Source organism: Somniosus microcephalus, chromosome 28 (assembly GCF_052327205.1).
Source record: "Somniosus microcephalus isolate GS21.2 chromosome 28, FLI_Smic_1.0, whole genome shotgun sequence".
NCBI lineage: Eukaryota > Metazoa > Chordata > Chondrichthyes > Squaliformes > Somniosidae > Somniosus > Somniosus microcephalus.
The window spans coordinates 25,254,142-25,278,585 of NC_141014.1; the positions used below are offsets into that span (position 1 = coordinate 25,254,142).

Genomic DNA, 24,444 nt, shown 5'->3' on the forward strand with positions numbered 1-24,444 from the left:
CCAGTAGCAGCACCTCCAGGGGTGGTGGCATCTCAGCCATCGGCCGGTTCAAAGGCAAGCGACTCAGAGCATCAGCATTAGCCAGCATCTTCCCAGGCCTGTAGCAAAGTTCACAACTGTAGGCCCCCAACATCAGACTCCACCGAAGTATACGCGGTGATATGATCTGGGGCATGGGCTTGGAGTGATGCAGGAGCCCCAAGAGTGGCTTGTGGTCTGTGTAGATGACGAACTGTCTCCCTAACAGGTACTGGCTGAACTTCTTTACCCCAAATATGATGGCTAGGGCCTCCTTGTCAATCTGGGCGTAATTACGTTCTGTTGTTGAGAGTGTTCTTGAGGCAAAACTGATCGGCGCTTCCCGGCCATCTGGCTCTATGCGACCCAACAGAGCTCCCAGCCTGTATGGTGAGGCATCACACACCAACACTAATGGCTTGTTTTCATCATAGTGTGCCAGAACCTTATCTGCTTGTAGCAGTTCCTTTGCCTGTCTGTAGGCTGTTTCATGAGCTGAGGTCCAGTTCCACACTGTTGCTTGGTCTAACAGCCTGTGCAGTGGCTCTAAGATTGTGGCTTTGCCCTTGAGAAAACAACTGTAGAAGTTTAACAGTCCGAGGAATGCCTGCAGTTCGGTCTTGTTCTTGGGGGTGGGAGCGCTCCTGATAGCCTCCACCTTCTCCGTAGTCGGATGCACATCGTCTTTGTCCACTCGGAATCCCAAGAACTCCACCCCATTGGCAGCGAACACACATTTCTCCTGAAGGCGTAGTCCTACCTCAGCCAGCCAGCGTAGTACTTCCTGCAGCCGCTCATCATGGGCTTCCTGTGTCTTGCCTGTAATCAGTATGTCATCCAAGTAAGGCTGAACTCCCGGAACACCAGCCAACAGGGTGTCCATGAACCTCTGAAAGATTGCCACAGCTGTAGACACCCCAAACTGCAGCCTTGTGGCTCGGAAAAGTCCTCTGTGGGTGTTGATTGTCAACAGCTCGGCTGACTCTTCATCCAGGACCAGTTGCTGGTATGCTTGCTTGAAATCCAGCTTGGTGAACAGAGTGCCTCCAGCCAGTGTTGAAAACAGCTCTGTAACTGTTGGTAAGGGATACACATCTGGTAACACAGCAGTATTAACCATACATCTGTAATCTCCACAGATTCGCAGGCCCCCATCCTTCTTTGCAATGGGCACGATAGGGGTGGCCCAACGGGAGTTCTTCACTGGCAAGAGAACCCCTTGGTTCACCAGCTTATCCAGGGCCTCGTCCACCTTCTTGCGCAACGCAAAAGGAACTGGTCGCGCCTTGAAGAACTTAGGCGCTACCCCTGGGTCCACTTCGATTGAGACTGGCGGTCCCCAACAGGCCCCGAACTCACCAAAAACCTCTTCATAGTTCTCCAACATAGGCATTATGGGCTGTCGCTGTACCGTGTGTACTCCTGTCACTTCAATACCGAGGGGCTCAAACCAATCTCTGCCCAGCAGGCTTGTGCCCTGCCCCGCCACCACATAAAGTGGAAGTGTGTCCTTGACTGCCTGATACTTAACTTCCACATGAATCATACCCAGCACCTGGAGTTGAGCTTGGGACCACTGCCGTAGCACGCCACTGCCCTGAGCCATCGCCGGGGGTTCACTTGGCCACAGCCTATTGTAAGTCTCTTCACTTATCAACGAACACGCTGAGCCTGAATCCACCTCCATGCAGAGTGGTGCCCCATTCATGATCACATTTGCCGTGTATCCCCACCGTCTGTGGGGTACTGCTCAGCTTCCGTGGTATACACTGTCTACACATCGTTGTCCTCCAGTGTCAGGGTGTGTGTCTGCGATGCTTGTGTTGGCTCTGCTGCAGCAGCCTGAGCTTTCTTCATGCAGACACGAGCTATGTGTCCTCTTTTCTTACAGAAATGACATACCGCTGACACAAATTTGCATGTAGTGGAACCATGGAGAGCCCCACAGCGGAAACATTTTCTTCCTGTCTCTTTAATTGCCTCCATGTCTCTCGCAGCAGGAGCTGCGTGTGTGGTCTTGTGCACCTCCTCGGCGGCCTGAGATGGTGCTGCCTCTGTACGGAGCATACGTGTGTTCATCGATGCAGCCTCTGCTGCTAAAGCCTTCTCCTCGGCCAGTCGGAACGTCAGGGCCTTCTCCGCTAACAGCTGTCTCTGCAATGCCGAGTCCAGCACTCCACACACAATCCGAAATAGATTGTCCAGGCTGTTGTTTACAATTGTGAAAATGGAAACGCTGCACAATCTCAGAGGGTTTTGGGTTAAAATGTTTCTGCAGCTTCTCAATCAAATCAGCATAATCCACCTCACTAGGTTTACGAGGAGCCACCAATGAACGCAGGACGGAGTAAGTAGCAGCTCCGCATACACTTAGCCACACTGAGCGCTTCTCTTCTTTGTCAATATTATTGGCCTCAAAGAAACACCCCAGTCTTTCTGCGTGTTCCTCCCATGAACTGTCCTTATCCCCAGAGAACTCTTCAATACGTCCCAAAGTCGTCATAGTTTTAATCTGCACTGTCCCTTTAAGATCCACGGACTTTTTCCTTTTAAAAAAAATTATTTTTCTCCTCCGGCCAGAGTTACGGTAGCGACACTCACGGTAGTTGCCTGGCCCGCACAATACTCTGTCCGCCGTCTATGTCGCAGCTAGCCAACTATCAAAATGCCGTTGATGTTGCTAGCTGAGTGGTCCGCTCGTGGCAATTTCCAATATCACGGCTGTAGGTTCGCATGTCTATCTCTGCCCTTCTAGCGAGTTCAACAGCCGCCTCATCGCCAGTATTGCATCTTGACCGAACAGTAATGAATAGAGGAGACGGAATGTACCTTTTACTATTTACTGAGTAATTGGGTGGACATTACAGCACATTGTCTGCATGGCAGAACCCGAAACTGAAAGTGAAAGACAAAGTAAAACTGAGCCCCCCAGCACCCCCTTCAGGTAACACCCGGGAACTGGGACAAACTTAATTGAAGCAAAACTCAAAACACAACAATTCTCAAGGTCATTTAGGAGCAATGTGTCCTCTCATTTTTTCCCCGTCCCTTTAACTGGCTGCGCGGCCTATTCAAATTTTCGCACGTGCGCAGTTTATTCAGTGTAAAAGCCGGTGAGCCGCCTGTGCGGGACCTCCAGACCGCTGATCGGCCGCGCAGATTAGTGGGAACCTTGTTTATGAGCAGTTCTCGACTCGTGATAGCCAGCTGATGTTTCGAGTGGCACATGATCTGTTTCCAATTATTTTAAATCTATGACCTCTAGTTATTGACCCACTCGCTAGAGGGAATATTTTTTCCCCATTTACTCAAAACCTCTCACCATCTTGAAAACCTCTATTAGGTCACCTCTTGACCTTCTCTGTTCCAAGAAGAACAGTCCTAACTTATCCAACCTCTCCTCATAACTGAAGTCCCTCATCCTGGTAACATCCTGGTAAACCTCCTCTGTACCCTTTCTAAGGCCTTTACATCTTTCCTGAAGTGCGGTGCCCAGAATTATCCACAATACTCCAGCTGGGGCCAAACCAGTGATTTATAAAGTTCGAGCGTGATCTCTCGGTTTTTATATTTTATTCCTCTGTTTATAAACCCAAGTAAACCTTTTGCTTTTTTAACCACCTTATCAACTTGCCCTGCCTCCTTTAAGGATTTGTGTATATGGACACCAAGGTCTCTCTGCTCATCTACACTATTCAAACTCGTGCCATTTATAGTCTACTGTCTTTCCCTATTAGTCCTCCCAAAGTGTATCACTTCACACTTCTCCCCGTTGAACTCCATTTGCCCGCGGCAGCGTCCTGGAGATTAATCTTCGCTTACTGGAGACTCCAGGGCAATCCTGGAGGTTCGGCAACCTTATTGTGACCTTGTCATAATAAGTTAAGGAGATAAAACACAGAGTTTACCTTTTGATGCTTTAAAGACTTCAGTCAAATACCGGACTTCTTCCAGAATTTTCTCCTCAAAGGCAATTTTGCCTAAACCAAAGTTTCGCAAAACCGTCAGTGTAAATCTCCGTTGCTGCTTCCAGGACCTCCCGTAGGGGGCCATGATAATGCCTAGCAGGAAGGGGGAAAAGAGTGGATAAATAATAATAACCAGTTTCCTCTCCCTGTCTTTTGAGGACTAAGAGAAAGTTCACAGCACATCGGTGACCCAGTAGCGAAGCTGATCAATTTAAATAGTTCACTTACAATCTGATGCCTCGCGCTACAGCTAGAAAAAATAAATCCGTCCTGGTTGAGACTGGGCAGGAATAAAATAAATAAGGTGTCCTTGCCAAAACAGAGTCTCTCTAACCACCGTTTCCATCCCTGGCAACTGGCTGAAGATGAGCCACACCGTTTGCAACCTTGGTGTTGTGTTTTGACCCTGAGATGAGCTTCCGACCACATATCCGCTCCATCACCAAGACCGCCTACTTCCACCTCCGCAACATCGCCCGACTCCGCCCCTGCCTCAGCTGGCCTGCTGCCGAAGCCCTGATCCATGCCTTTGTTACCTCTAGACTGGACTATTCCAATGTTCTCCTGGCTGCCCTCCTATCTTCCAACCTACATTAGTTCCCTGTCCGACAACGCCTAAAATTTAAAATTCTCATCCTTGTTTTCAAATCCCACCATGGCCTTCCCCTCCTTATCTCTGTAATCTCCTCCAGCACCTACATCCCTCCGAGATCTCTGCGTTCCTCCAATTCTGGCCTCTTGCGCATCCCTGATTTTAATCACCGCACTATTGGCGGCCGTGCCTTCTGTTGCCTCGGCCCTAAGCTTTGGAATTCCCTGCCTAAACCTCTCCGCCTCTCTACCTCTCTCTCCTCCTTTAAGAAGCTCCTGAAAACATTCTTCTTTGATCAAGCTTTAGGGCACCTATCCTAATATCTCCTTACCATGAATCATATAGAATGGTTACAGCACAGAAGGAGGCCATTCGGCCAGTCGAGCCCGTGCCAGCTCTCTGCAAGAGCACTTCAGCGAGTCCCAGACCCCCCGCCCTTTCCCCGTAGCAATGCAAATTTCTTTCCTTCAGTTACTTATCCAACTCCCTTTTGAAAGCCGTGGTTGAATCTGCCTCCCCCATCCTTTCAGGCAGCGCATTCCAGATCATAACCACTTGCTGCCAAAAAAAAGTTTTTCCTCATGTCGCCTTTGGTTCTTCTGCCAATCTCCTTAAATCAGTGTCCTCTGGTTCTCACACCTTATGTGGCTCAGTGTCAAATTTTGTTTGATAACGCTCCTGTGAAGCGCCTTGGGACGTTTTACTACCTTAAAGACGCTATGTAAATGCTAGTTGTTGTTGTTACAGTAACTTTCCAGGGCGTTACAGGAAAATGAAACAAACTCATAAATGCTTAATACCTTGACCTTTTGTCAAATCATCAATAAGAGGAAAATGTGGCCGCCCTGCAAATTCTCTGCCATATTGGACGAGGGCCTCTTGAATGATCTGAAATCCATTGAGGAAAACGATAGACATCGCGAATGTGTCGACCATACAAATATTCCCGTACTTCTTGGAAAGCTGTTTTTGGGGGAAAGGGAAGGAAAGAAAAACAAAAAGACGATGGGCACTTTTGTACATCTCGCCGCAATTTACCTCAAAAAAAAGTTTGAAAACAAATCTCGTTACTTGATGATCTTTCATAGCAGACTGCTTTAAGAACTTCCTTATTCCAAAATTACAAAGAATTACACAGGCCAATTGGACCAACAGGTCCAGGCCAGTGTCTACGCTCCGCACCAGACTCCTCCCACTCTACTCCATCGAATCATGGAATCATAAAATAGGCCAGCACAGAAGGAGGCCATTGGGCCCATCGAGTCTGCGCCGGCTCTTTCGAAGAGCAATCCACTCAGTCCCACTCCCCTCGCTCTTTCCCCACATCCCTGCAATTGTTTCTCCTTCAAGTATTTATCCAATTCCCTTTTGAAAGCTACTGTTGAATCTGTATCCACCACCCTATCAGGCAGCGCATTCCAAATCCTCACCACTCGCTGCGTAAAAAAGTTTTTCCTCAAGTCGCCTTTGGTTCTTTTGCCAATCACCTTAAATCTGTGCCCTCTGGTTATCGACCCTTCAGTCATTGGTTACAGTTTCTCTTTATTTACTCTGTCTAAACTCGTGATGATTTTAAACACCTCTATCAACTCTCCTCTTAGCCTTCCCTGCTCCAAAGAGAACAACCCCAGCTTCTCCAGTCTATTTATATTTCCCCCGCGTTGCCTCCTGCACTGAAGCTGACGGGAATGACGAGAAAGGGGGCTGGGTGGGGCGGGGGATGAAATCAGGAGGGAGGGCCAGTTCTGCCACTGACCCAAGAAATGGTCACCCGGTGTAATGTTGGTCCTGGGAAGATGCGGGGGGTGGGGGGTGAGGGGTGGGGGAGTGGGGGTGAGGGGGAGGTCTATAAACAGCTGCCGGTGATGGGAGCGAATGGGAAAGGGCGGGTCTTGAACGGCAAATAAGGAGAAACTCTTTCCAGTGGCGGGTGGGTCGGTTAACCAGAGGACACAGATTGAAGGCGATGGCCAAAAGAACCAGAGGCGAGATGAGGTTAAAAGAAAATTATGGGACGAGTTCTTACGATCTGGAACGCGCTGCCTGAAAGTGCAGTGGAAGCAGATTCAATAATATCTTTTAAAAAGAAATTGGATGAATATGTGAAGGGGAAAAAATTGCAGGGCTATGGGGAAAGAGCAGGGGGCAGTGGGACTAATTAGAGAGCTCTTTCAAAGAGCCGGCACAGGCACGATGGGCCGAATGGCCTCCCTCTGTGCTATATCATTCTATGGTTCAATGACTTCTCCCTTTGCTCTGTGGTGATGATCTGAAATTTATGTTCTAGTGTGACCAGTAGAAATACTTTTCCCCAACAAAGTAGCCCGCTTGATTGGCACCACATCCACCACCTGAAACATTCACTCCCTCCACCACCGGCGCACCGTGACTGCAGTGTGCACCATCTACAAGATGCAGTGCAGCAACTCGCCAAGGCTTCTTCGACAGCACCTCCCAAACCCGCGACCTCTACCACCTAGAAGGACAATCTCAATACAGCAATAAATTCTCCTTGTAATACTCATGCCCAAATCTGAATGTTCTAACAATAGAATTCACACTAAATGCAGAAGCAGTCACACAGCAACACAAACCATGTAAAGTTGTTTTCACACGTCAAACACCTCCGAACCAAACTTAAACTCATACTTACCCAAAGCAACACAGATGGCAAAGGCAGCAGGCACATGGGAACACCACCACCTCCAAGGTACCCTCCAAGTCACACACCATCCTAACTTGGAAATATATCGGCCGATCCTTCATCGTGGCTCGGTCAAAATCCTGGAACTCCCTCCGTAACAGCACTGTGGGAGCACCTTCACCACACGGACTGCAGCAGTTGAAGAAGGCGACTCACCACCACCTTCTCAAGGGCAATTAGGGATGGGCAATAAATGCTGGGCCTTGCCAACGATGCCCACATCCCACGAATGAATTAAAAAAAAAATCACCTCTGTCGAATCCCCTCTTCGCCTACTTTGTTCTGATGCGAGGAAAAAGCCTCAGGTTCCCCAGTCTTTAGTCATAACTAAAGCCTTTCGTCCAATATAGGGCCTGAATCTGTCATCGGAGGCTTACATAGGAACATAGAAGATAGGAGCAGGAGTAGGCCATTCGGCCCCTCGAGCCTGTTCCACCATTTAATGAGATCATGGCTGATCATCCAAGTTCAGTACCCTGTCCCTGCTTTCTCCCCATATCCCTTGATCCCTTTAGCCTTAAGAAATATATCCAACTCCTTCTTGAATATATTTAATTAATTGGCCTCAACTGCCTTGTGTGGTAGAGAATTCCACAGGTTCACCACTCTCTGGGTGAAGAAATTCCTCCTCATCTCAGTCCTAAATGGATTACCCCTTATCCTTAGACTATGACCCCTGGTTCTGGACTCCCCGGCCATCGGGACAATCCTTCCTGCATCTAGTCTGTCTAGTCCTGTTAGAATTTTATAAGTTTCAATGAGATCCCCTCTCATTCTTCTAAGCTCTAGTGAATATAAGCCCAATCGACCCAATCTCTCCTCATACGACATTCCTGCCATCCCAGGTATCAGTCTGGTGAATCTTCGCTGCACTCTCTCCATGGCAAGAACATCCTTCCTCAGTTAAGGTGACCAAAACTGCATATAATACTCAAGGTGTGGTCTCACCAAGGCCCTGTACAACTGCAGCAAGACACCCTTGCTCCTGTACTCGAATCTTCTCGCTATGAAGGCCAACATACCATTTGCCTTCTTAACCGCCTGCTGCACCTGCATGCTTACCTTCAGCGACTGGTGCACAAGGACACCCAGGTCTCGTTGCAGTTCCCCTTTTCCCAATCTATTGCCGTTCAGACAATAATCTGTCTTCCTGTTTTTGCCACCAAAATGGGTAACCTCGCATTTATCCACATTATACTGCATTTGCCATGCATCTGGCCAATCACCCAACCTGTCCAAATCATACTTTAGTTTCTTTGCATCCTCCTCACAGCACACACGCCCACCCAGCTTTGTGTCGTCTGCAAACTTGGAGATATTACATCTAGTTCCCTCGTCTAGATCATTTATATATATTGTGAATAGCTGGGGTCCTAGCACCGATCCCTGCGCTACCCCACTAGTCACTGCCTGCCACTCGGAAAAAGACCCATTTAGTCCAACTCTTTGCTCCTCTCTGCCAACCAGTTCTCCATCCAAGACAGTACCTTACCCCCAATCCCGTGTGCTTTAACTTTGCACGCTAATCTCTTATACGGGACATTATCGGAAGCCTTCTGAAAGTCCAAATACACCACATCCACTGGTTCTCCCTTATCTATTCCACCAGTTACATCCTGAAAAAATTCCAGTAGATTAGTCAAGCATGATTTACCTTTAGTAAATCCATGTTGACTTTGTCCAATCCTGTCACTGCTTTCTAAGTGCTCTGCTATTACATCTTTTATCCCCACTACCGATGTCAGACTTACCGGTCTATAATTCCCCGTTTGCTCTCTACCACCTTTTTTAAATAGTGGGGTTATATTAGCTATCCTCCAATCCATGGGAACTGTTCCAGAGTCTATAGAATTTTGGAAGATGACCAGCAATGCATCTACTATTTCTAGGGCCACTTCCTTAAGTACCCTAGGATGTAGATTATCAGGCCCTGGGGATTTATCAGCCTTCAATCCCGTCAATTTCCCTAACACCATTTCCCTACCAATACTGATTTCATTCAATTCCGCCCTCTCATTAGACCCTATGTTCCCCGACATCTCTGGGAGGTTATTTGTGTCCTCCATTGTGAAGCCAGAACCAAAGTATGTATTTAATTGGCCTTCCATTTCTTTGTTCCCCCATTATAATTTCCCCTGATTCTGACTGCAACGGACCTACGCTTGACTTCACCAATCTGTTTCTCTTCACATGTCTATAGAAGCTTTTACAGTCAGTTTTTATGTTCCCTGCAAGCTTACTCTCATAATCTATTTTCCCCCTCTTAATTAACCCCTTTGTCCTCCTTTGCTGAATCCTAAACTGCTCCCAATCCTGAGGTTTGCTGCTTTGCCTGGCCAAATTATATGTCCTCTCCTTGGATCTTATGCTATCCCTAATTTCCCTTGATAGCCATGGTTAAGTAACCTTTTTGTTTTATTTTTATGCCAAACAGGGATGAACAAATTCTGTAGTTCATCCATGCGATCTTTAAATGTTTGCCATTGCCTCTCCAATGTCAACCTTTAAGTTATGTTCCCCAATCCATCCTAGCCAACTCATGCCTCATACCATCGTAGTTTCCTTTATTAAATTCAGGACCCTAGTCTCTGAGTCAACTACTTCACTCTCCATTTTAATGAAGAATTCTATCATATTATGATCGCTCCTCCCCAAGTGGCCTCGCACAACAAGGTTGCTAATTAATCCTTTCTCATTACATAATAACCAGTCTAAGATGGCCTGATCTCTAGTTGGTTCCTCGACATATTGGTCCAGGAAACCATCCCGTATACACTCTAAAAATTCCTCCTCCACAGTATTGTTACTAATTTGGTTAGCCCAATCTATATGTAGATTAAAGTCACCCATGATAACTGCTGTGTCCTTATTGCACGCATCTCTAATTTCCCATTTAATGCCATCCCCAACCTCAGCATTACTGATGGGGGTCTGTATACAACTCCCACTAACGTTTTCTGCCCCTTGGTATTTCTCAGCTCTGCCCATACAGATTCCACATCATCAGAGCTAATATCCTTCCTTACTATTGTGTTAATCTCCTCTTTAACCAGCAATGCTACCCCACCTCCTTTTCCTTTTTTCCTGTCCTTCCTGAATATTGAATAGCCCTGGATGTTGATTTCCCAGACTTGGTCGTCCTGGAGCCATGTCTCAGTAATCCTAATTATATCATATCCATTTACATCTATTCGCACAGCTAATTCATCCACCTTATTATGAATGCTCCTCGCATTTAAGACACAAAGCCTTCAGGCTTGATTATTAAACACTATTATTCCTTTTAGAATTATCATTTACTGTGGCCCTGTTTGATTAACACCCTTGATTTCTCTGCCTTCCACTTTTGCTTTTCTCCTTCCTGTCTTTTGTTTCTATCCTTGCTTCCCTTTCCTCTGTCTCCCTGCACAGGTTCCCAACCCCTGCCATTTTAGTTTAAACCCTCCCCAACAGCACTAGCAAACACTCCCCCTAGGACATCGGTTCCAGTCCCACCCAGGTGCAAACCGTCCAGTTTGTACTGGTCCCACCTCCCCCAGAACCGGTTCCAATGTCCCAGGAATTTGAATCCCTCCCCCTTGCACCATTCCTCTAGCCACGTATTCATCTGAAACATCCTTCTATTTCTACTCTGACTAGCACATGGCACTGGTAGCAATCCTGAGATTACTACCTTTGAGGTCCTATGTTTTTAATTTACCTCCTAACTCCCTATATTCAGCTTTTAGGACCTCATCCCATTTTTTACCTGTATCGTTGGTACCTATATACACAATGACAGCTGGCTGTTCACCCTCCCCCTCCAGAATGCCCTGCAGCCGCTCCAAGACATCCTTGACCCTTGCACCAGGGAGGCAACATACTATCCTGGAGTCTCATTTGCGGCCGCAGAAAAGCCTATCTATTCTCCTTACAATAGAATCCCCTATCACTATAGCTCTCCCGCTTTTTTCCCTTCCGTCCTGTGCAGCAGGACCACCCATGGTGCCAGGAAGTTGGCTGCTGCTGCCTTCCCCCGATAAGCCATCCCCCTCAACAATATCCAAAGTGGTATGTCTGTTTGAAAGGGGGATGGCCACAGGGGACCCCTGCACTACCTGCCTGCACCTACTACTCTGCCTGGTGGTCACCCATTCCCTTCTTGCCTGTGCAACCTTTACCTGCGGTGTGACCAACTCCCTAAATGTGTTATCCACGATGTGCTCAGCATCGCGAATGCTCCAGTATGTATCCATTCGCAGCTCCAGTGCCGCAATGCGGTCTATCAGTAGCTGCAGCTGGATACACTTCCCGCACACATGGTCATCAGGGACACAGAAGTGTCCCTGATTTCCCACATAGTGCAGGAGGAGCATGCCACGGGGCCGAGCTGTGCTGCCATGACTTCCGCCCCCGGGTGGAAGCCTCTGAACCGTGATAAATCTACGAACCTACCTGATAGTCCTGGATCTACGGAGACTCGCGCTCCCGGGCCTCTAGACACAGGCCTGCATAGCGGCCCACGTATCCCAGGAGCGCAGGCGGCTTGCAAGCAGCCCTGGGATCACGTGGGTCGGCCCAACCAATCAGAAAGGGGATTCCCATTGACGTACGGAATCCCCACAAGCATTAATAGGAATCACCTAAAAAATGCAACCTTGAAATAAAAAAAATCATTGCACGTTTAAGATGAATGAAAATACAACTTCATTTAACATTTGAAACAAAAATTAAATTTTTTGAAAAATAAATTGAACTTTTTTAAGGGGAAAAAATAACACAAACTAATTTCGAATGTTTAAAAAAATGTTATTTTAATATTTACTTTCACCCTTACACTGGTAAAAGGCGGCCTTTAAGCCTGCTTTTATCAGGCGTAAGAGTTTCATGGGCATTCGCTGGGCAAATAGCCCGACTCTTCGCCAGTGGATGTCCATCTCCCGGGGATGCGGCGGTTCTGTCAAGGAGGTTCTTGACAGATCGCAAGTTCTGGGTTTTCGTGCTTGCGCAGCCCATGTGTAAACCCGGATCTCGCGGGGCACCTGCGGCCACGCACGCACTGCGTATGTGGTCAGAGACCCCAGAAAATCCGGGCCATTGTGTGCACATCCACTGCAGAAAGTAGTAAATCACTATTCCCCCGCCCACCGCCCTCCCACCCAGACTGAGCAACCAGGGACTAGAGGCAACAAACAAAGTGAGAGATGTGCAACATTTACCCTTGCAGGCCACATGCTTGGGAATAAATTTTATTTCCTCAAAGCAGAAGTCAAACAAAACAATCACAACTCGAGACTTAGGCTTTGTTCAAATAGCAGACGGAGAAAGATTGGGAGCGGGAGCAGCCATTACCTCAGTGAGACCAATATGGGGCGCCTGTCCCCTCCAGAAGAAGCTTCCAACAATGCATAACACGGCGGGTGGTCCTGGGGGTAGTCCGCTAGATCTCCTCACTTTCATCACAGACATCAGCATTAAAAACACTGCCAGGAAGATCAGGAGGGTTTGTAGATCGAGATATCGAAGCCAACAAAGAGGTGCTCCCTCCAACAACTGATCCACGATTGCCATTCTCAACTTTTCAGAAGCGCCCAGCACCTAACGCTTTCGCTTCAGTTTATGGTTTATAAATAAATGAAAGGTTTACAACTTTATAAAGCAACTCGTCCTTCGAAAGGCCGGAGCAGACTTGTTTTATTTCCAGATGCTGTAATCAGGAGAGTCTAGAGTCCAGTTTTTCAGCTTTTCTTGTTGACGGAGTTTTGCAGTTTTTCTTGTTGACGAAGTCCTCAGCGAGGAGTGGCTGATAAAGTCATTTTGCTGGCATTGTATTGATTGGTAGTCGGGTTGCTATAGTTTGCCAACAGCCTCTGGCAGAGTTCCCAGGCCGCAGCCTCTCTTTCATACCTCCTCTATATGTAAGGAATGACCCAGATTCTGCCTCGCCTCGCCACCAGAGGGCTCTATGAACTCTCTTAATTGGGTCCTTTATTCATTATTGTATTCACCTGTGCATTGTTAGATACCTACTATTTAAGTGGTGTTCACCTTATGTTCATTGCTCAGTCTTGAGTTGCACTGCCTGGTGATACCGTTTGCTGGTCTGCTTGCTTGTATTCTGTACTGTTGTTATTTTGTTTATGTCAAGTAAAGTCTACCTTTGTTTTGCAACCTAACCTCTGCCTCAGTTTGCCTTACTGCAGTTGGGTCCACCGAGTTCCGGTCATTACACTATATTTCGGAAAGTGTACCATTACAGCCTTGGTCCAATCATGGACAAAAGAGTTGAATTCCCGAGGTGAGGCGAGACTATCCTTATTTTGTCTTAAAATACTCCTGTGCAGCGCCTTGGGACGTTTTACTATGTTAAAGGCGCTATATAAATACAAGTTGATGTTGGTGTAATGGAGTTGTTTGGAGTATACAGAGTTCATGGTGGAGCTACAAGTTGATGTTCTTGGTCCTCCATGTTTATCTGGCGGAACTTGTGGCTTATCCCAGAATAAGGGAATAATGTGTAAGATTCGCAAAATTTCCACATTTCCCCAAAAGGTTATTATTAATAAAAGGGACCCTGCGTGGACATTTTAAAAAGGGTACCCAAAGATGGTGTCCGCACCTCGTGGCCAAAAGCCCGCAAGATTTTAAAAGCTTATACTCTGTGGCACAAGCAGCTTTTGGGGAAATCAAAACCAATGCTGCAGTTTCTGTGAAGAAAAACTTTTGTATTTTGAAATGTAGACAGCAGGACTTTGAATTATGCATTAAGCCAAATCGCAGACAGACCAAAACCAGTTAGGTCTATACTTGAGGCCATCAAGTTGTTTGCATAAATAATCGGAAACAGCTTAAGGAAGCCATCGAAGCTGGGCAGGCCGAATAACAAAACAACTCGATAATCGGGCCAGTAGGCGCGATCACTGGCCATCCAGAAACAGTTAGTTTAGATTGCTACAATTATTTAAACTAGCCCGCCAAGATTGGAACAATGAACTAACCTGATTTGGCGCGCAGATAAGGGTTTTCGTAAGGAGTATAACTGAAGGTCCCGGGTAGCAATCTTTCTCTCTCTTGCCCTTGCCCTTGACTCTGCTCTCTGCTCTCGTGGCTCCGGCCTCTTGGGCTGCCGCTCGTACGCGTGCCCTGGCCTCGTGGCGGGTTCTCTCCCCGGAGCAGATTTTCAGTAGCCAGTTACACCATACCAACTGCTAGGAAGGGGAACGAGACCCAAGTCCATAGCCATCCAGGACGCCCAGGCCGCAGAAAGGGGCGAGACGAAGTTGAGCAGGTAGCCCAGGACTCGTATAGTAGTCCGACGAGACGAGACGAGTGGAGACGAAAAAGACGATAATAACTCGATAAGGGCAGAGCAGGGCAGCGAAGAAAATGTATTGATAAGTAAACCAAGCGCCTAGTTATAAGCTGGCGCTTGGGAAGAGAAGTATCTCGTTGAGCACTGCGAAAACGCAGGTGGCCACGCCACAATGAATAAACTGGCATTCTTAAGCTTGGGTAGGAAAATCTAGGCAGTTAAAACTGCCAACTGCCCTGTAGGCACAACGGTGCTGCCGACAACTGCCCGAGGGAGAAGAAGAGGAGAACCCATCGCAACGAGACGATGACAGCAGCGGAGGGGAGAAGGTGTGTCGCAGTAGCAGACCCAGCACCACGCCCCTGAAGACCACGGCGACGGAGTACCTAGAAGGACCAGAAACCAGACTTCAAAACTCGCACTCGTTAACAGCTGGCTTTTATTATGGATTGGTGAGCATGAATTCTGGCCCCTCATAGCTTAATCTAGTTAGGTATAGGGGTGGGATAAGGATAAGGGGATTGTTAAGATAGTTGTTTTCCCTCGATGTGCCGTGTGTTCCCCATTCCCTGTATAAGTATATAAGTTATTTTGTATTTGCCTGTAATTTTATACTAGTAATTTTTCATAAGATTGTGTTAATTTCTATTTTAATAAAATCTTGGTTTTCTCACATCCAAACCACTTGTCTACTCGAGTCTTTTCTGTATCGCCGCCTGTACCTAAGTCCGGTGTCTAGAACCCAGGGGCGTGGGAGCGATTCGAACCGCTCATAAACAGTCAGAGGCATAACTGACTGGGCGCACGCGCCACCCCGCACCACCCCCTAAAAAATCTTTACTCCTGGGTGGGAGTCTACCACAAACAGCTGCACCATCAACCGAATTCAAGACCACAGCCTGTATGTCAAGCCTTTTTGTTGCCGTTTTGTTGCCGTTTTGTACAAGTGTTCAGTTCTGAACTAAAAGCTTCTTCCACATGGTTTCAGCCATTGATTCGATGACCCACAAACACGGCAGGCCTCCCAGAAAACCGCCAGAAAATGTAATCCCAGCCCCAACACCCACCCCACCACTCCCCACCCACCACACCCCACCCCACCCCAACATATCGTGGCCAGTAACAGAGGGAAGGTAAGGTGTGGGACTAATGTTGAGAGGGGAATTGGGATTGCGGTCGATGGTAACGCAGACGGATGATTCCATCCCAGATATCCCAGCCAGAAAGGGGCTGTCTGGATTGCATCCTTCCTTCTGCTTCCTCCTCTCCGGCTTACTCACGATGCTGAAATAAAAGCCACCACAAAGTAAACTTTCCAATCCAACTTTATCCATATAGGCGTCTATTATACCAAAAAATCAACTAATCACCCTTGTGCATTCCCTTAGTGGCTGTCTTGTGTGTGCCTTTGCCTATCCTACTGATGCCACGCAGTGCTACCCCAGTGGCTGCAGCATGGCTGGTGGAAGGCTGCTGACTTTCAGTGGAATACTGTGTGCAGTTCTGGTCACCACACTATAGGAGGTATGTGATTGCATTGGAGAGGGTGCAGAGGAGATTCACCAGGATGTTACCTGGGCTGGAGCGTTTCAGCTATGAAGAGAGACTGGACAAGCTGGGGTTGTTTTCCTTAGAGCAGGGAAGGCTGAGGGGGGACCTGATTGAGGTATACAAAACTATGAGGGGCATAGATAGGGTAGATAGAAAGGAACTTTTCCCCGTAGTAGAGGGGTCAATAACCAGGGGACATAGATTTAAGGTAAGGCGCAGGAGGTTTAGAGGGGAGTTGAGGAAAAACTTTTTCACCCAGAGGGTGGTTGGAATCTGGAACTCACTGCCTGAAAGGGTGGTAGAGGCAGGAACCCTCACAACATTCAAGAAGCATTTAGATGAGCACTTGAAACGCCATAGCATACAAGGCTACGGACCAAGTGCTGGAAAATGGGATTAGAATAGATAGGGCTTGATGGCCGGCGTGGACATGATGGGCCGAAGGGCCTCTTTCTGTGCTGTACAACTCTATGACTATGACTCCTCTTCTGCATCTTCCTCTTCCCTCTGCGAGCGGATGCTGTAAATCTGAAATGACAGCATAAAATGCTGGAAAAACTCAGCAGGTCAGCCAGCATCTCGACCTGAGACACAAACTCTGTTTCTCTCTCCATGGATATGGTTGGAGTAATTGCAGCATTTTCTGTCTTCTCAGGGTCCTTCCTTTGCCATCCGAGCATCCAGCAGCACTCCCTACGCACTTAAAAAAAAAACTTTTAAGATGTATTGCAGCAAGCCACTACTTCAATAAAATCAACACAATAAATCCAGTCCAAAAAGCTTAAATGCCAAGTTACCTGAAAGATGTGTGTGTCCCTTTAAGAGGTGCTGACAGCGCCTCTGTGAGTCTGCTTGCACGCTGGGCTTACTTGGCAAGCTTAGGGCCCAGCGCTGAACTCAGCATGCAGGTCGAATTACGCCATGGTGCCATTAAGTTGACGTTACACGCCGGCTGATGTCACCACTCCACCAATTTCTTTTTGCAGGGCGCTACTATCAACTGGCAGTGGGACTTCAAAAGTGGAGGATGCCACCTGCTGGCCAAAGAGCAGCAGCTCTTGACATCACGCCGCGCTAACGGTTGGCGCTAAGGTAGGGTATTTCTCCCCTTCAGTCCCTTCATCTAAGTCATCAATATAGATTGTAGATAACTGAGGCCCCAGCACAGATCCTTACGGCACCCTATTAGTAACAGCCTGCCAACCTGAAAATTACCCGTTTATTCCTACTCTCTGCTTTCTGTCCTTTAACCAATCCTCTATCCATGCTAATAAATTACCCCTAACCCCATGAGCCCTTATCTTGTTTAACAACCTTTCGTGTGGCATCTTATCGAATGCCTTTTGGAAATCCAAATATGCTCCATCCACTGCTTCCCCCTTATCTACCCTGCCAGTTACATCCTCAAAAAAGACTAATTGCTAGTTGCATCCTCAAAAAACTCTTTGCTCCGTGGTTTTAAATGGAACCAATTTGGGACTGAAGTAACGAAATCCTGTTGTGGTACACATTCTGAAATATAGAGGAGGTATGAAAGAGAGGCTGCTGCCTGGGAACTCTGCCAGAGGCTGTTGGCAAACTATAGCCACCCGACTACCAATCAATACATTGCCAGCGAAATGATTCCCTCCGGGGGTTTATCAGCCACTCCTCACTGAGGACTTCGTCAACAAGAAAAACTGCAAAACTCCGACAACAAGAAAAGCTGAAAAACTGGACTCTAGACTCTCCTGATTACAGGAATTGCATCTGGAAATAAAACAAGTCTGCTCCGGTCTTTCGAAGGACGAGTTGCTTTATAAAGTTGTAAACCTTTCATTTATTTATAAACCATAAACTGAAGCGAAAGCGTTAGGTGCTGGGCGCTTCTGAAAAGTTGAGAATGGCAATCGTGGATCAGTTGTTGGAGGGAGCACCTCTTTGTTGGCTTCGATATCTCGATCTACAAACCCTCCTGATCTTCCTGGCAGTGTTTTTAATGCTGATGTCTGTGATGAAAGTGAGGAGATCTAGCGGACTACCCCCAGGACCACCCGCCGTGTTATGCATTGTTGGAAGCTTCTTCTGGAGGGGACAGGCGCCCCATATTGGTCTCACTGAGGTAATGGCTGCTCCCGCTCCCAATCTTTCTCCGTCTGCTATTTGAACAAAGCCTAAGTCTCGAGTTGTGATTGTTTTGTTTAACTTCTGCTTTGAGGAAATAAAATTTATTCCCAAGCATGTGGCCTGCAAGGGTAAATGTTGCACATCTCTCACTTTGTTTGTTGCCTCTAGTCCCTGGTTGCTCAGTCTGGGTGGGAGGGCGGTGGGCGGGGGAATAGTGATTTACTACTTTCTGCAGTGGATGTGCACACAATGGCCCGGATTTTCTGGGGTCTCTGACCACATACGCAGTGCGTGCGTGGCCGCAGGTGCCCCGCGAGATCCGGGTTTACACATGGGCTGCGCAAGCACGAAAACCCAGAACTTGCGATCTGTCAAGAACCTCCTTGACAGAACCGCCGCATCCCCGGGAGATGGACATCCACTGGCGAAGAGTCGGGCTATTTGCCCAGCGAATGCCCATGAAACTCTTACGCCTGATAAAAGCAGGCTTAAAGGCCGCCTTTTACCAGTGTAAGGGTGAAAGTAAATATTAAAATAACATTTTTTTAAACATTCGAAATTAGTTTGTGTTATTTTTTCCCCTTAAAAAAGTTCAAATTTATTTTTCAAAAAATTTAATTTTTGTTTCAAATGTTAAATGAAGTTGTATTTTCATTCATCTTAAACGTGCAATGATTTTTTTTATTTCAAGGTTGTATTTTTTAGGTGATTCCTATTAATGCTTGTGGGGATTCCGTACGTCAATGGGAATCCCCTTTCTGATTGGTTGGGCCGACCCACGTGATCCCAGGGCTGCTTGCAAGCCGCCTGCGCTCCTGGGATACGTGGGCCGCTATGCAGGCCTGTGTCTAGAGGCCCGGGAGCGCGAGTCTCCGTAGATCCAGGACTATCAGGTAGGTTCGTAGATTTATCACGGTTCAGAGGCTTCCACCCGGGGGCGGAAGTCATGGCAGCACAGCTCGGCCCCGTGGCATGCTCCTCCTGCACTATGTGGGAAATCAGGGACACTTCTGTGTCCCTGATGACCATGTGTGCGGGAAGTGTATCCAGCTGCAGCTACTGATAGACCGCATTGCGGCACTGGAGCTGCGAATGGATACATACTGGAGCATTCGCGATGCTGAGCACATCGTGGATAACACATTTAGGGAGTTGGTCACACCGCAGGTAAAGGTTGCACAGGCAAGAAGGGAATGGGTGACCACCAGGCAGAGTAGTAGGTGCAGGCAGGTAGTGCAGGGGTCCCCTGTGGCCATCCCCCTTTCAAACAGACATACCACTTTGGATATTGTTGAGGGGGATGGCTTATCGGGGGAAGGCAGCAGCAGCCAACTTCCTGGCACCATGGGTGGTCCTGCTGCACAGGACGGAAGGGAAAAAAGCGGGAGAGCTATAGTGATAGGGGATTCTATTGTAAGGAGAATAGATAGGCTTTTCTGCGGCCGCAAACGAGACTCCAGGATAGTATGTTGCCTCCCTGGTGCAAGGGTCAAGGATGTCTTGGAGCGGCTGCAGGGCATTCTGGAGGGGGAGGGTGAACAGCCAGCTGTCATTGTGTATATAGGTACCAACGATACAGGTAAAAAATGGGATGAGGTCCTAAAAGCTGAATATAGGGAGTTAGGAGGTAAATTAAAAACATAGGACCTCAAAGGTAGTAATCTCAGGATTGCTACCAGTGCCATGTGCTAGTCAGAGTAGAAATAGAAGGATGTTTCAGATGAATACGTGGCTAGAGGAATGGTGCAAGGGGGAGGGATTCAAATTCCTGGGACATTGGAACCGGTTCTGGGGGAGGTGGGACCAGTACAAACTGGACGGTTTGCACCTGGGTGGGACTGGAACCGATGTCCTAGGGGGAGTGTTTGCTAGTGCTGTTGGGGAGGGTTTAAACTAAAATGGCAGGGGTTGGGAACCTGTGCAGGGAGACAGAGGAAAGGGAAGCAAGGATAGAAACAAAAGACAGGAAGGAGAAAAGCAAAAGTGGAAGGCAGAGAAATCAAGGGTGTTAATCAAACAGGGCCACAGTAAATGATAATTCTAAAAGGAATAATAGTGTTTAATAATCAAGCCTGAAGGCTTTGTGTCTTAAATGCGAGGAGCATTCATAATAAGGTGGATGAATTAGCTGTGCGAATAGATGTAAATGGATATGATATAATTAGGATTACTGAGACATGGCTCCAGGACGACCAAGTCTGGGAAATCAACATCCAGGGCTATTCAATATTCAGGAAGGACAGGAAAAAAGGAAAAGGAGGTGGGGTAGCATTGCTGGTTAAAGAGGAGATTAACACAATAGTAAGGAAGGATATTAGCTCTGATGATGTGGAATCTGTATGGGCAGAGCTGAGAAATACCAAGGGGCAGAAAACGTTAGTGGGAGTTGTATACAGACCCCCATCAGTAATGCTGAGGTTGGGGATGACATTAACTGGGAAATTAGAGATGCGTGCAATAAGGACACAGCAGTTATCATGGGTGACTTTAATCTACATATAGATTGGGCTAACCAAATTAGTAACAATACTGTGGAGGAGGAATTTTTAGAGTGTATACGGGATGGTTTCCTGGACCAATATGTCGAGGAACCAACTAGAGATCAGGCCATCTTAGACTGGTTATTATGTAATGAGAAAGGATTAATTAGCAACCTTGTTGTGCGAGGCCACTTGGGGAGGAGCGATCATAATATGATAGAATTCTTCATTAAAATGGAGAGTGAAGTAGTTGACTCAGAGACTAGGGTCCTGAATTTAATAAAGGAAACTACGATGGTATGAGGCATGAGTTGGCTAGGATGGATTGGGGAACATAACTTAAAGGTTGACATTGGAGAGGCAATGGCAAACATTTAAAGATCGCATGGATGAACTATAGAATTTGTTCATCCCTATTTGGCATAAAAATAAAACAAAAAAGGTGACTCAACCGTGGCTAACAAGGGAAATTAGGGATAGCATAAGATCCAAGGAGAGGACATATAATTTGGCCAGGAAAAGCAGCAAACCTCAGGATTTGGAGCAGTTTAGGATTCAGCAAAGGAGGACAAAGGGATTAATTAAGAGGGGGAAATAGATTATGAGAGTAAGCTTTCAGGGAACATAAAAACTGACTGTAAAAGCTTCTATAGATATGTGAAGAGAAACAGATTGGTGAAGTCAAGCATAGGTCCCTTGCAGTCAGAATCAGGGGAAATTATAATGGGGGAACAAAGAAATGGCAGACCAGTTAAATCCATACTTTGATTCTGTCTTCACAATGGAGGACACAAATAACCTCCCAGAGATGTCGGGGAACATAGGGTCTAATGAGAGGGAGGAATTGAATGAAATCAGTATTTGCAGGGAAGTGCTGTTAGGGAAATTGACAGGATTGAAGGCTGATAAATCCCCAGGGCCTGATAATCTACATCCTAGGGGACTTAAGGAAGTGGCCCTAGAAATAGCAGATGCATTGCTGGTCATCTTCCAAAATTCTATAGACTCTGGAACAGTTCCCATGCATTGGAGGATGGCTAATATAACCCCACTATTTTATAAACGTGCTAGAGAGAAAACAGGGAATTATAGACCGGTAAGCCTAACATCGGTAGTGGGGAAAATGCTAGAGTCCATTATAAAAGATGTAATAGCAGGGCACTTGGGAAACAGTGACAGGATTGGACAAAGTCAACATGGATTTACAAAAGGTAAATCATGCTTGACTAATCTACTGGAATTTTTTGAGGATGTAACTGGTAGAATAGATAAGGGAGAACCAGTGGATGTGGTGTATTTGGACTTTCAGAAGGCTTTCGATAAGGTCCCACATAAGAGATTAGCGTGTAAAGTTAAGGCACATGGGATTGGGGGTAAGGTACTGTCTTGGATAGAGAACTGGTTGGCAGAGAGGAAGCAAAGAGTTGGAATAAATGGGTCTTTTTCCGAGTGCAGGCAGTGATTAGTGGGGTACCGCAGGGATCGGTGCTAGGACCCCAGCTATTCACAATATATATAAATGATCTGGACAAGGGATCTAGATGTAATATCTCCAAGTTTGCAGACGACACAAAGCTGGGTGGGCGTGTGTGCTATGAGGAGGATGCAAAGAAACTCCAGTATGATTTGGGCAGGTTGGGTGATTGGGCAGATGCATGGCAAATGCAGTATAATGTGGATAAATGCGAGGTTATCCACTTCCGTGGCAAAAACAGGAAGACAGATTATTGTCTGAATGGCAATAGATTGGGCAAAGGGGAAGTGCAATGAGACCTGGGTGTCCTTGTGCACCAGTCGCTGAAGGTAAGCATGCAGGTGCAGCAGGCGGTAAAGAAGGCAAATGGTATGTTGGCCTTCATAGCGAGAGGATTCGAGTACAGGAGCAAGGATGTCTTGCTGCAGTTGTACAGGGCCTTGGTGAGACCACACCTTGAGTATTATATGCAGTTTTGGTCACCTTAACTGAGGAAGGATGTTCTTGCCATGGAGAGAGTGCAGCGAAGATTCACCAGACTGATACCTGGGATGGCAGGAATGACGTATGAAGAGAGATTGGGTCGATTAGGATTATATTTGCTAGAGTTTAGAAGAATGAGAGGGGATCTCATTGAAAGTTATAAAATTTGAGGCCAATTCATTAAATATATTCAAGATAGAGTTGGATATATTTCTTAAGGCTAAAGGGATCAAGGGATATGGGGGGAAAGCAGGGATAGGGTACTAAATTTGGATGATCAGCCATGATCTCATTAAATGGCGGAACAGGCTCGAGGGGCCGAATGGCCTACTCCTGCTCCTATCTTCTATGTTTCTATGTAAGCCTCCGATGACAGATTCAGGCCCTGTATTGGATGAAAGGCTTTAATTATGAGTAAAGACTGGGGAACCTGAGGCTTGTTCCTCCCATCAGAACAAAGTAATCGAAGAGGGGATTCGACAGAGGTGATTTTTTTAAAATCATTCGTGGGATGTGGGCATCGCTGGCAAAGCCCAGCATTTATTGCCCATCCCTAATTGCCCTTGAGAAGGTGGTGGTGAGTCGCCTTCTTGAACCGCTGCAGTCCGTGTGGTGAAGGTGCTCCTACAGTGCTGTTAGGGAGGGAGTTCCAGGATTTTGACCCAGCCACGATGAAGGGTTGGCTGATATATTTCCAAGTTAGGATGGTGTGTGACTTGGAGGGTACCTTGGAGGTGGTGGTGTTCCCATGTGCCTGCTGCCTTAGTCCCTCTGTGTTGCTTTGGTTAAGTATGAGTTTCAGTTTGGTTCGGAGGTGTTTGATGTGTGAAAACAACTTTACATGGTTTGTGTTGCTGTGTGACTGCTCCTGCATTTAGTGTGAATTCTATTGTTAGAACATTCAGATTTGGGCATGAGTATTACAAGGAGAATTTATTGCTGTATTGAGATTGTCCTTCTAGGTGGTAGAGGTCGCGGGTTTGGGAGGTGCTGTCGAAGAAGCCTTGGCGAGTTGCTGCACTGCATCTTGTAGATGGTACACACTGCAGCCACGGTGCGCCAGTGGTGGAGCGAGTGAATGTTTAAGGTGGTGGATGTGGTGCCAATCAAGCGGGCTACTTTGTTGGGGAAAAGTATTTCTACTGGTCACACTAGAATATAAATTTCAGATCATCACCACAGAGCAAAGGGAGAAGTCATTGAACCATAGAATGATATAGCACAGAGGGAGGCCATTCGGCCCATCGTGCCTGTGCCAGCTCTTTGAAAGAGCTCTCCAATTAGTTCCACTGCCCCCTGCTCTTTCCCCATAGCCCTGCAATTTTTTCCCTTTCAAGTATTCATCCAATTTCTTTTTAAAAGATATTATTGAATCTGCTTCCACTGCCCTTTCAGGCAGCGCGTTCCAGATCATAAGAACTCGTCACACAATTTTTTTTTTAACCTCATGTCGCCTCTGGTTCTTTTGGCCATCGCCTTCAATCTGTGTCCTCTGGTTAACCGACCCACCCGCCACTGGAAAGAGTTTCTCCTTATTTGCCTTTCAAGACCCGCCCTTTCCCATTCGCTCCCATCACTGGCAGCTGTTTATAGGCCTCCCCCTCATCCCCACTCCCGCACCCATCACCCCCCACCCCCCACATCTTCCCAGGACCAACATTAAGCCTGGTGACCGTTTCTTGTGTCAGTGGCAGAACTGGCCCTCCCTCCTGATTTCATCCCCCGCCCCACCCAGCCCCCTTTCTCGTCATTCCCGTCAGCTTCGGGGCAGGAGGCA

General features: G+C 47.1%; 1 protein-coding gene across 1 annotated transcript in view; it reads right to left on the reverse strand.

Moving 5' to 3' along the window:
- LOC147099458 (cytochrome P450 2J2-like) overlaps positions 1-13,068 on the reverse strand; it is a 30,847-nt gene extending 17,779 nt beyond the window's left edge. Inside the window, exons 1-3 of the mRNA XM_085969197.1 lie at positions 12,614-13,068; positions 5,379-5,541; positions 3,904-4,079 (exon numbers count right to left, since the gene is read on the reverse strand). Coding sequence (XP_085825323.1) covers positions 3,904-4,079; positions 5,379-5,541; positions 12,614-12,832 — 558 coding nt within the window. The 5' untranslated portion in view covers positions 12,833-13,068. The remainder of the gene's footprint in view (positions 1-3,903; positions 4,080-5,378; positions 5,542-12,613) is intronic.
- Between the last annotated feature and the right edge of the window lie 11,376 nt (positions 13,069-24,444).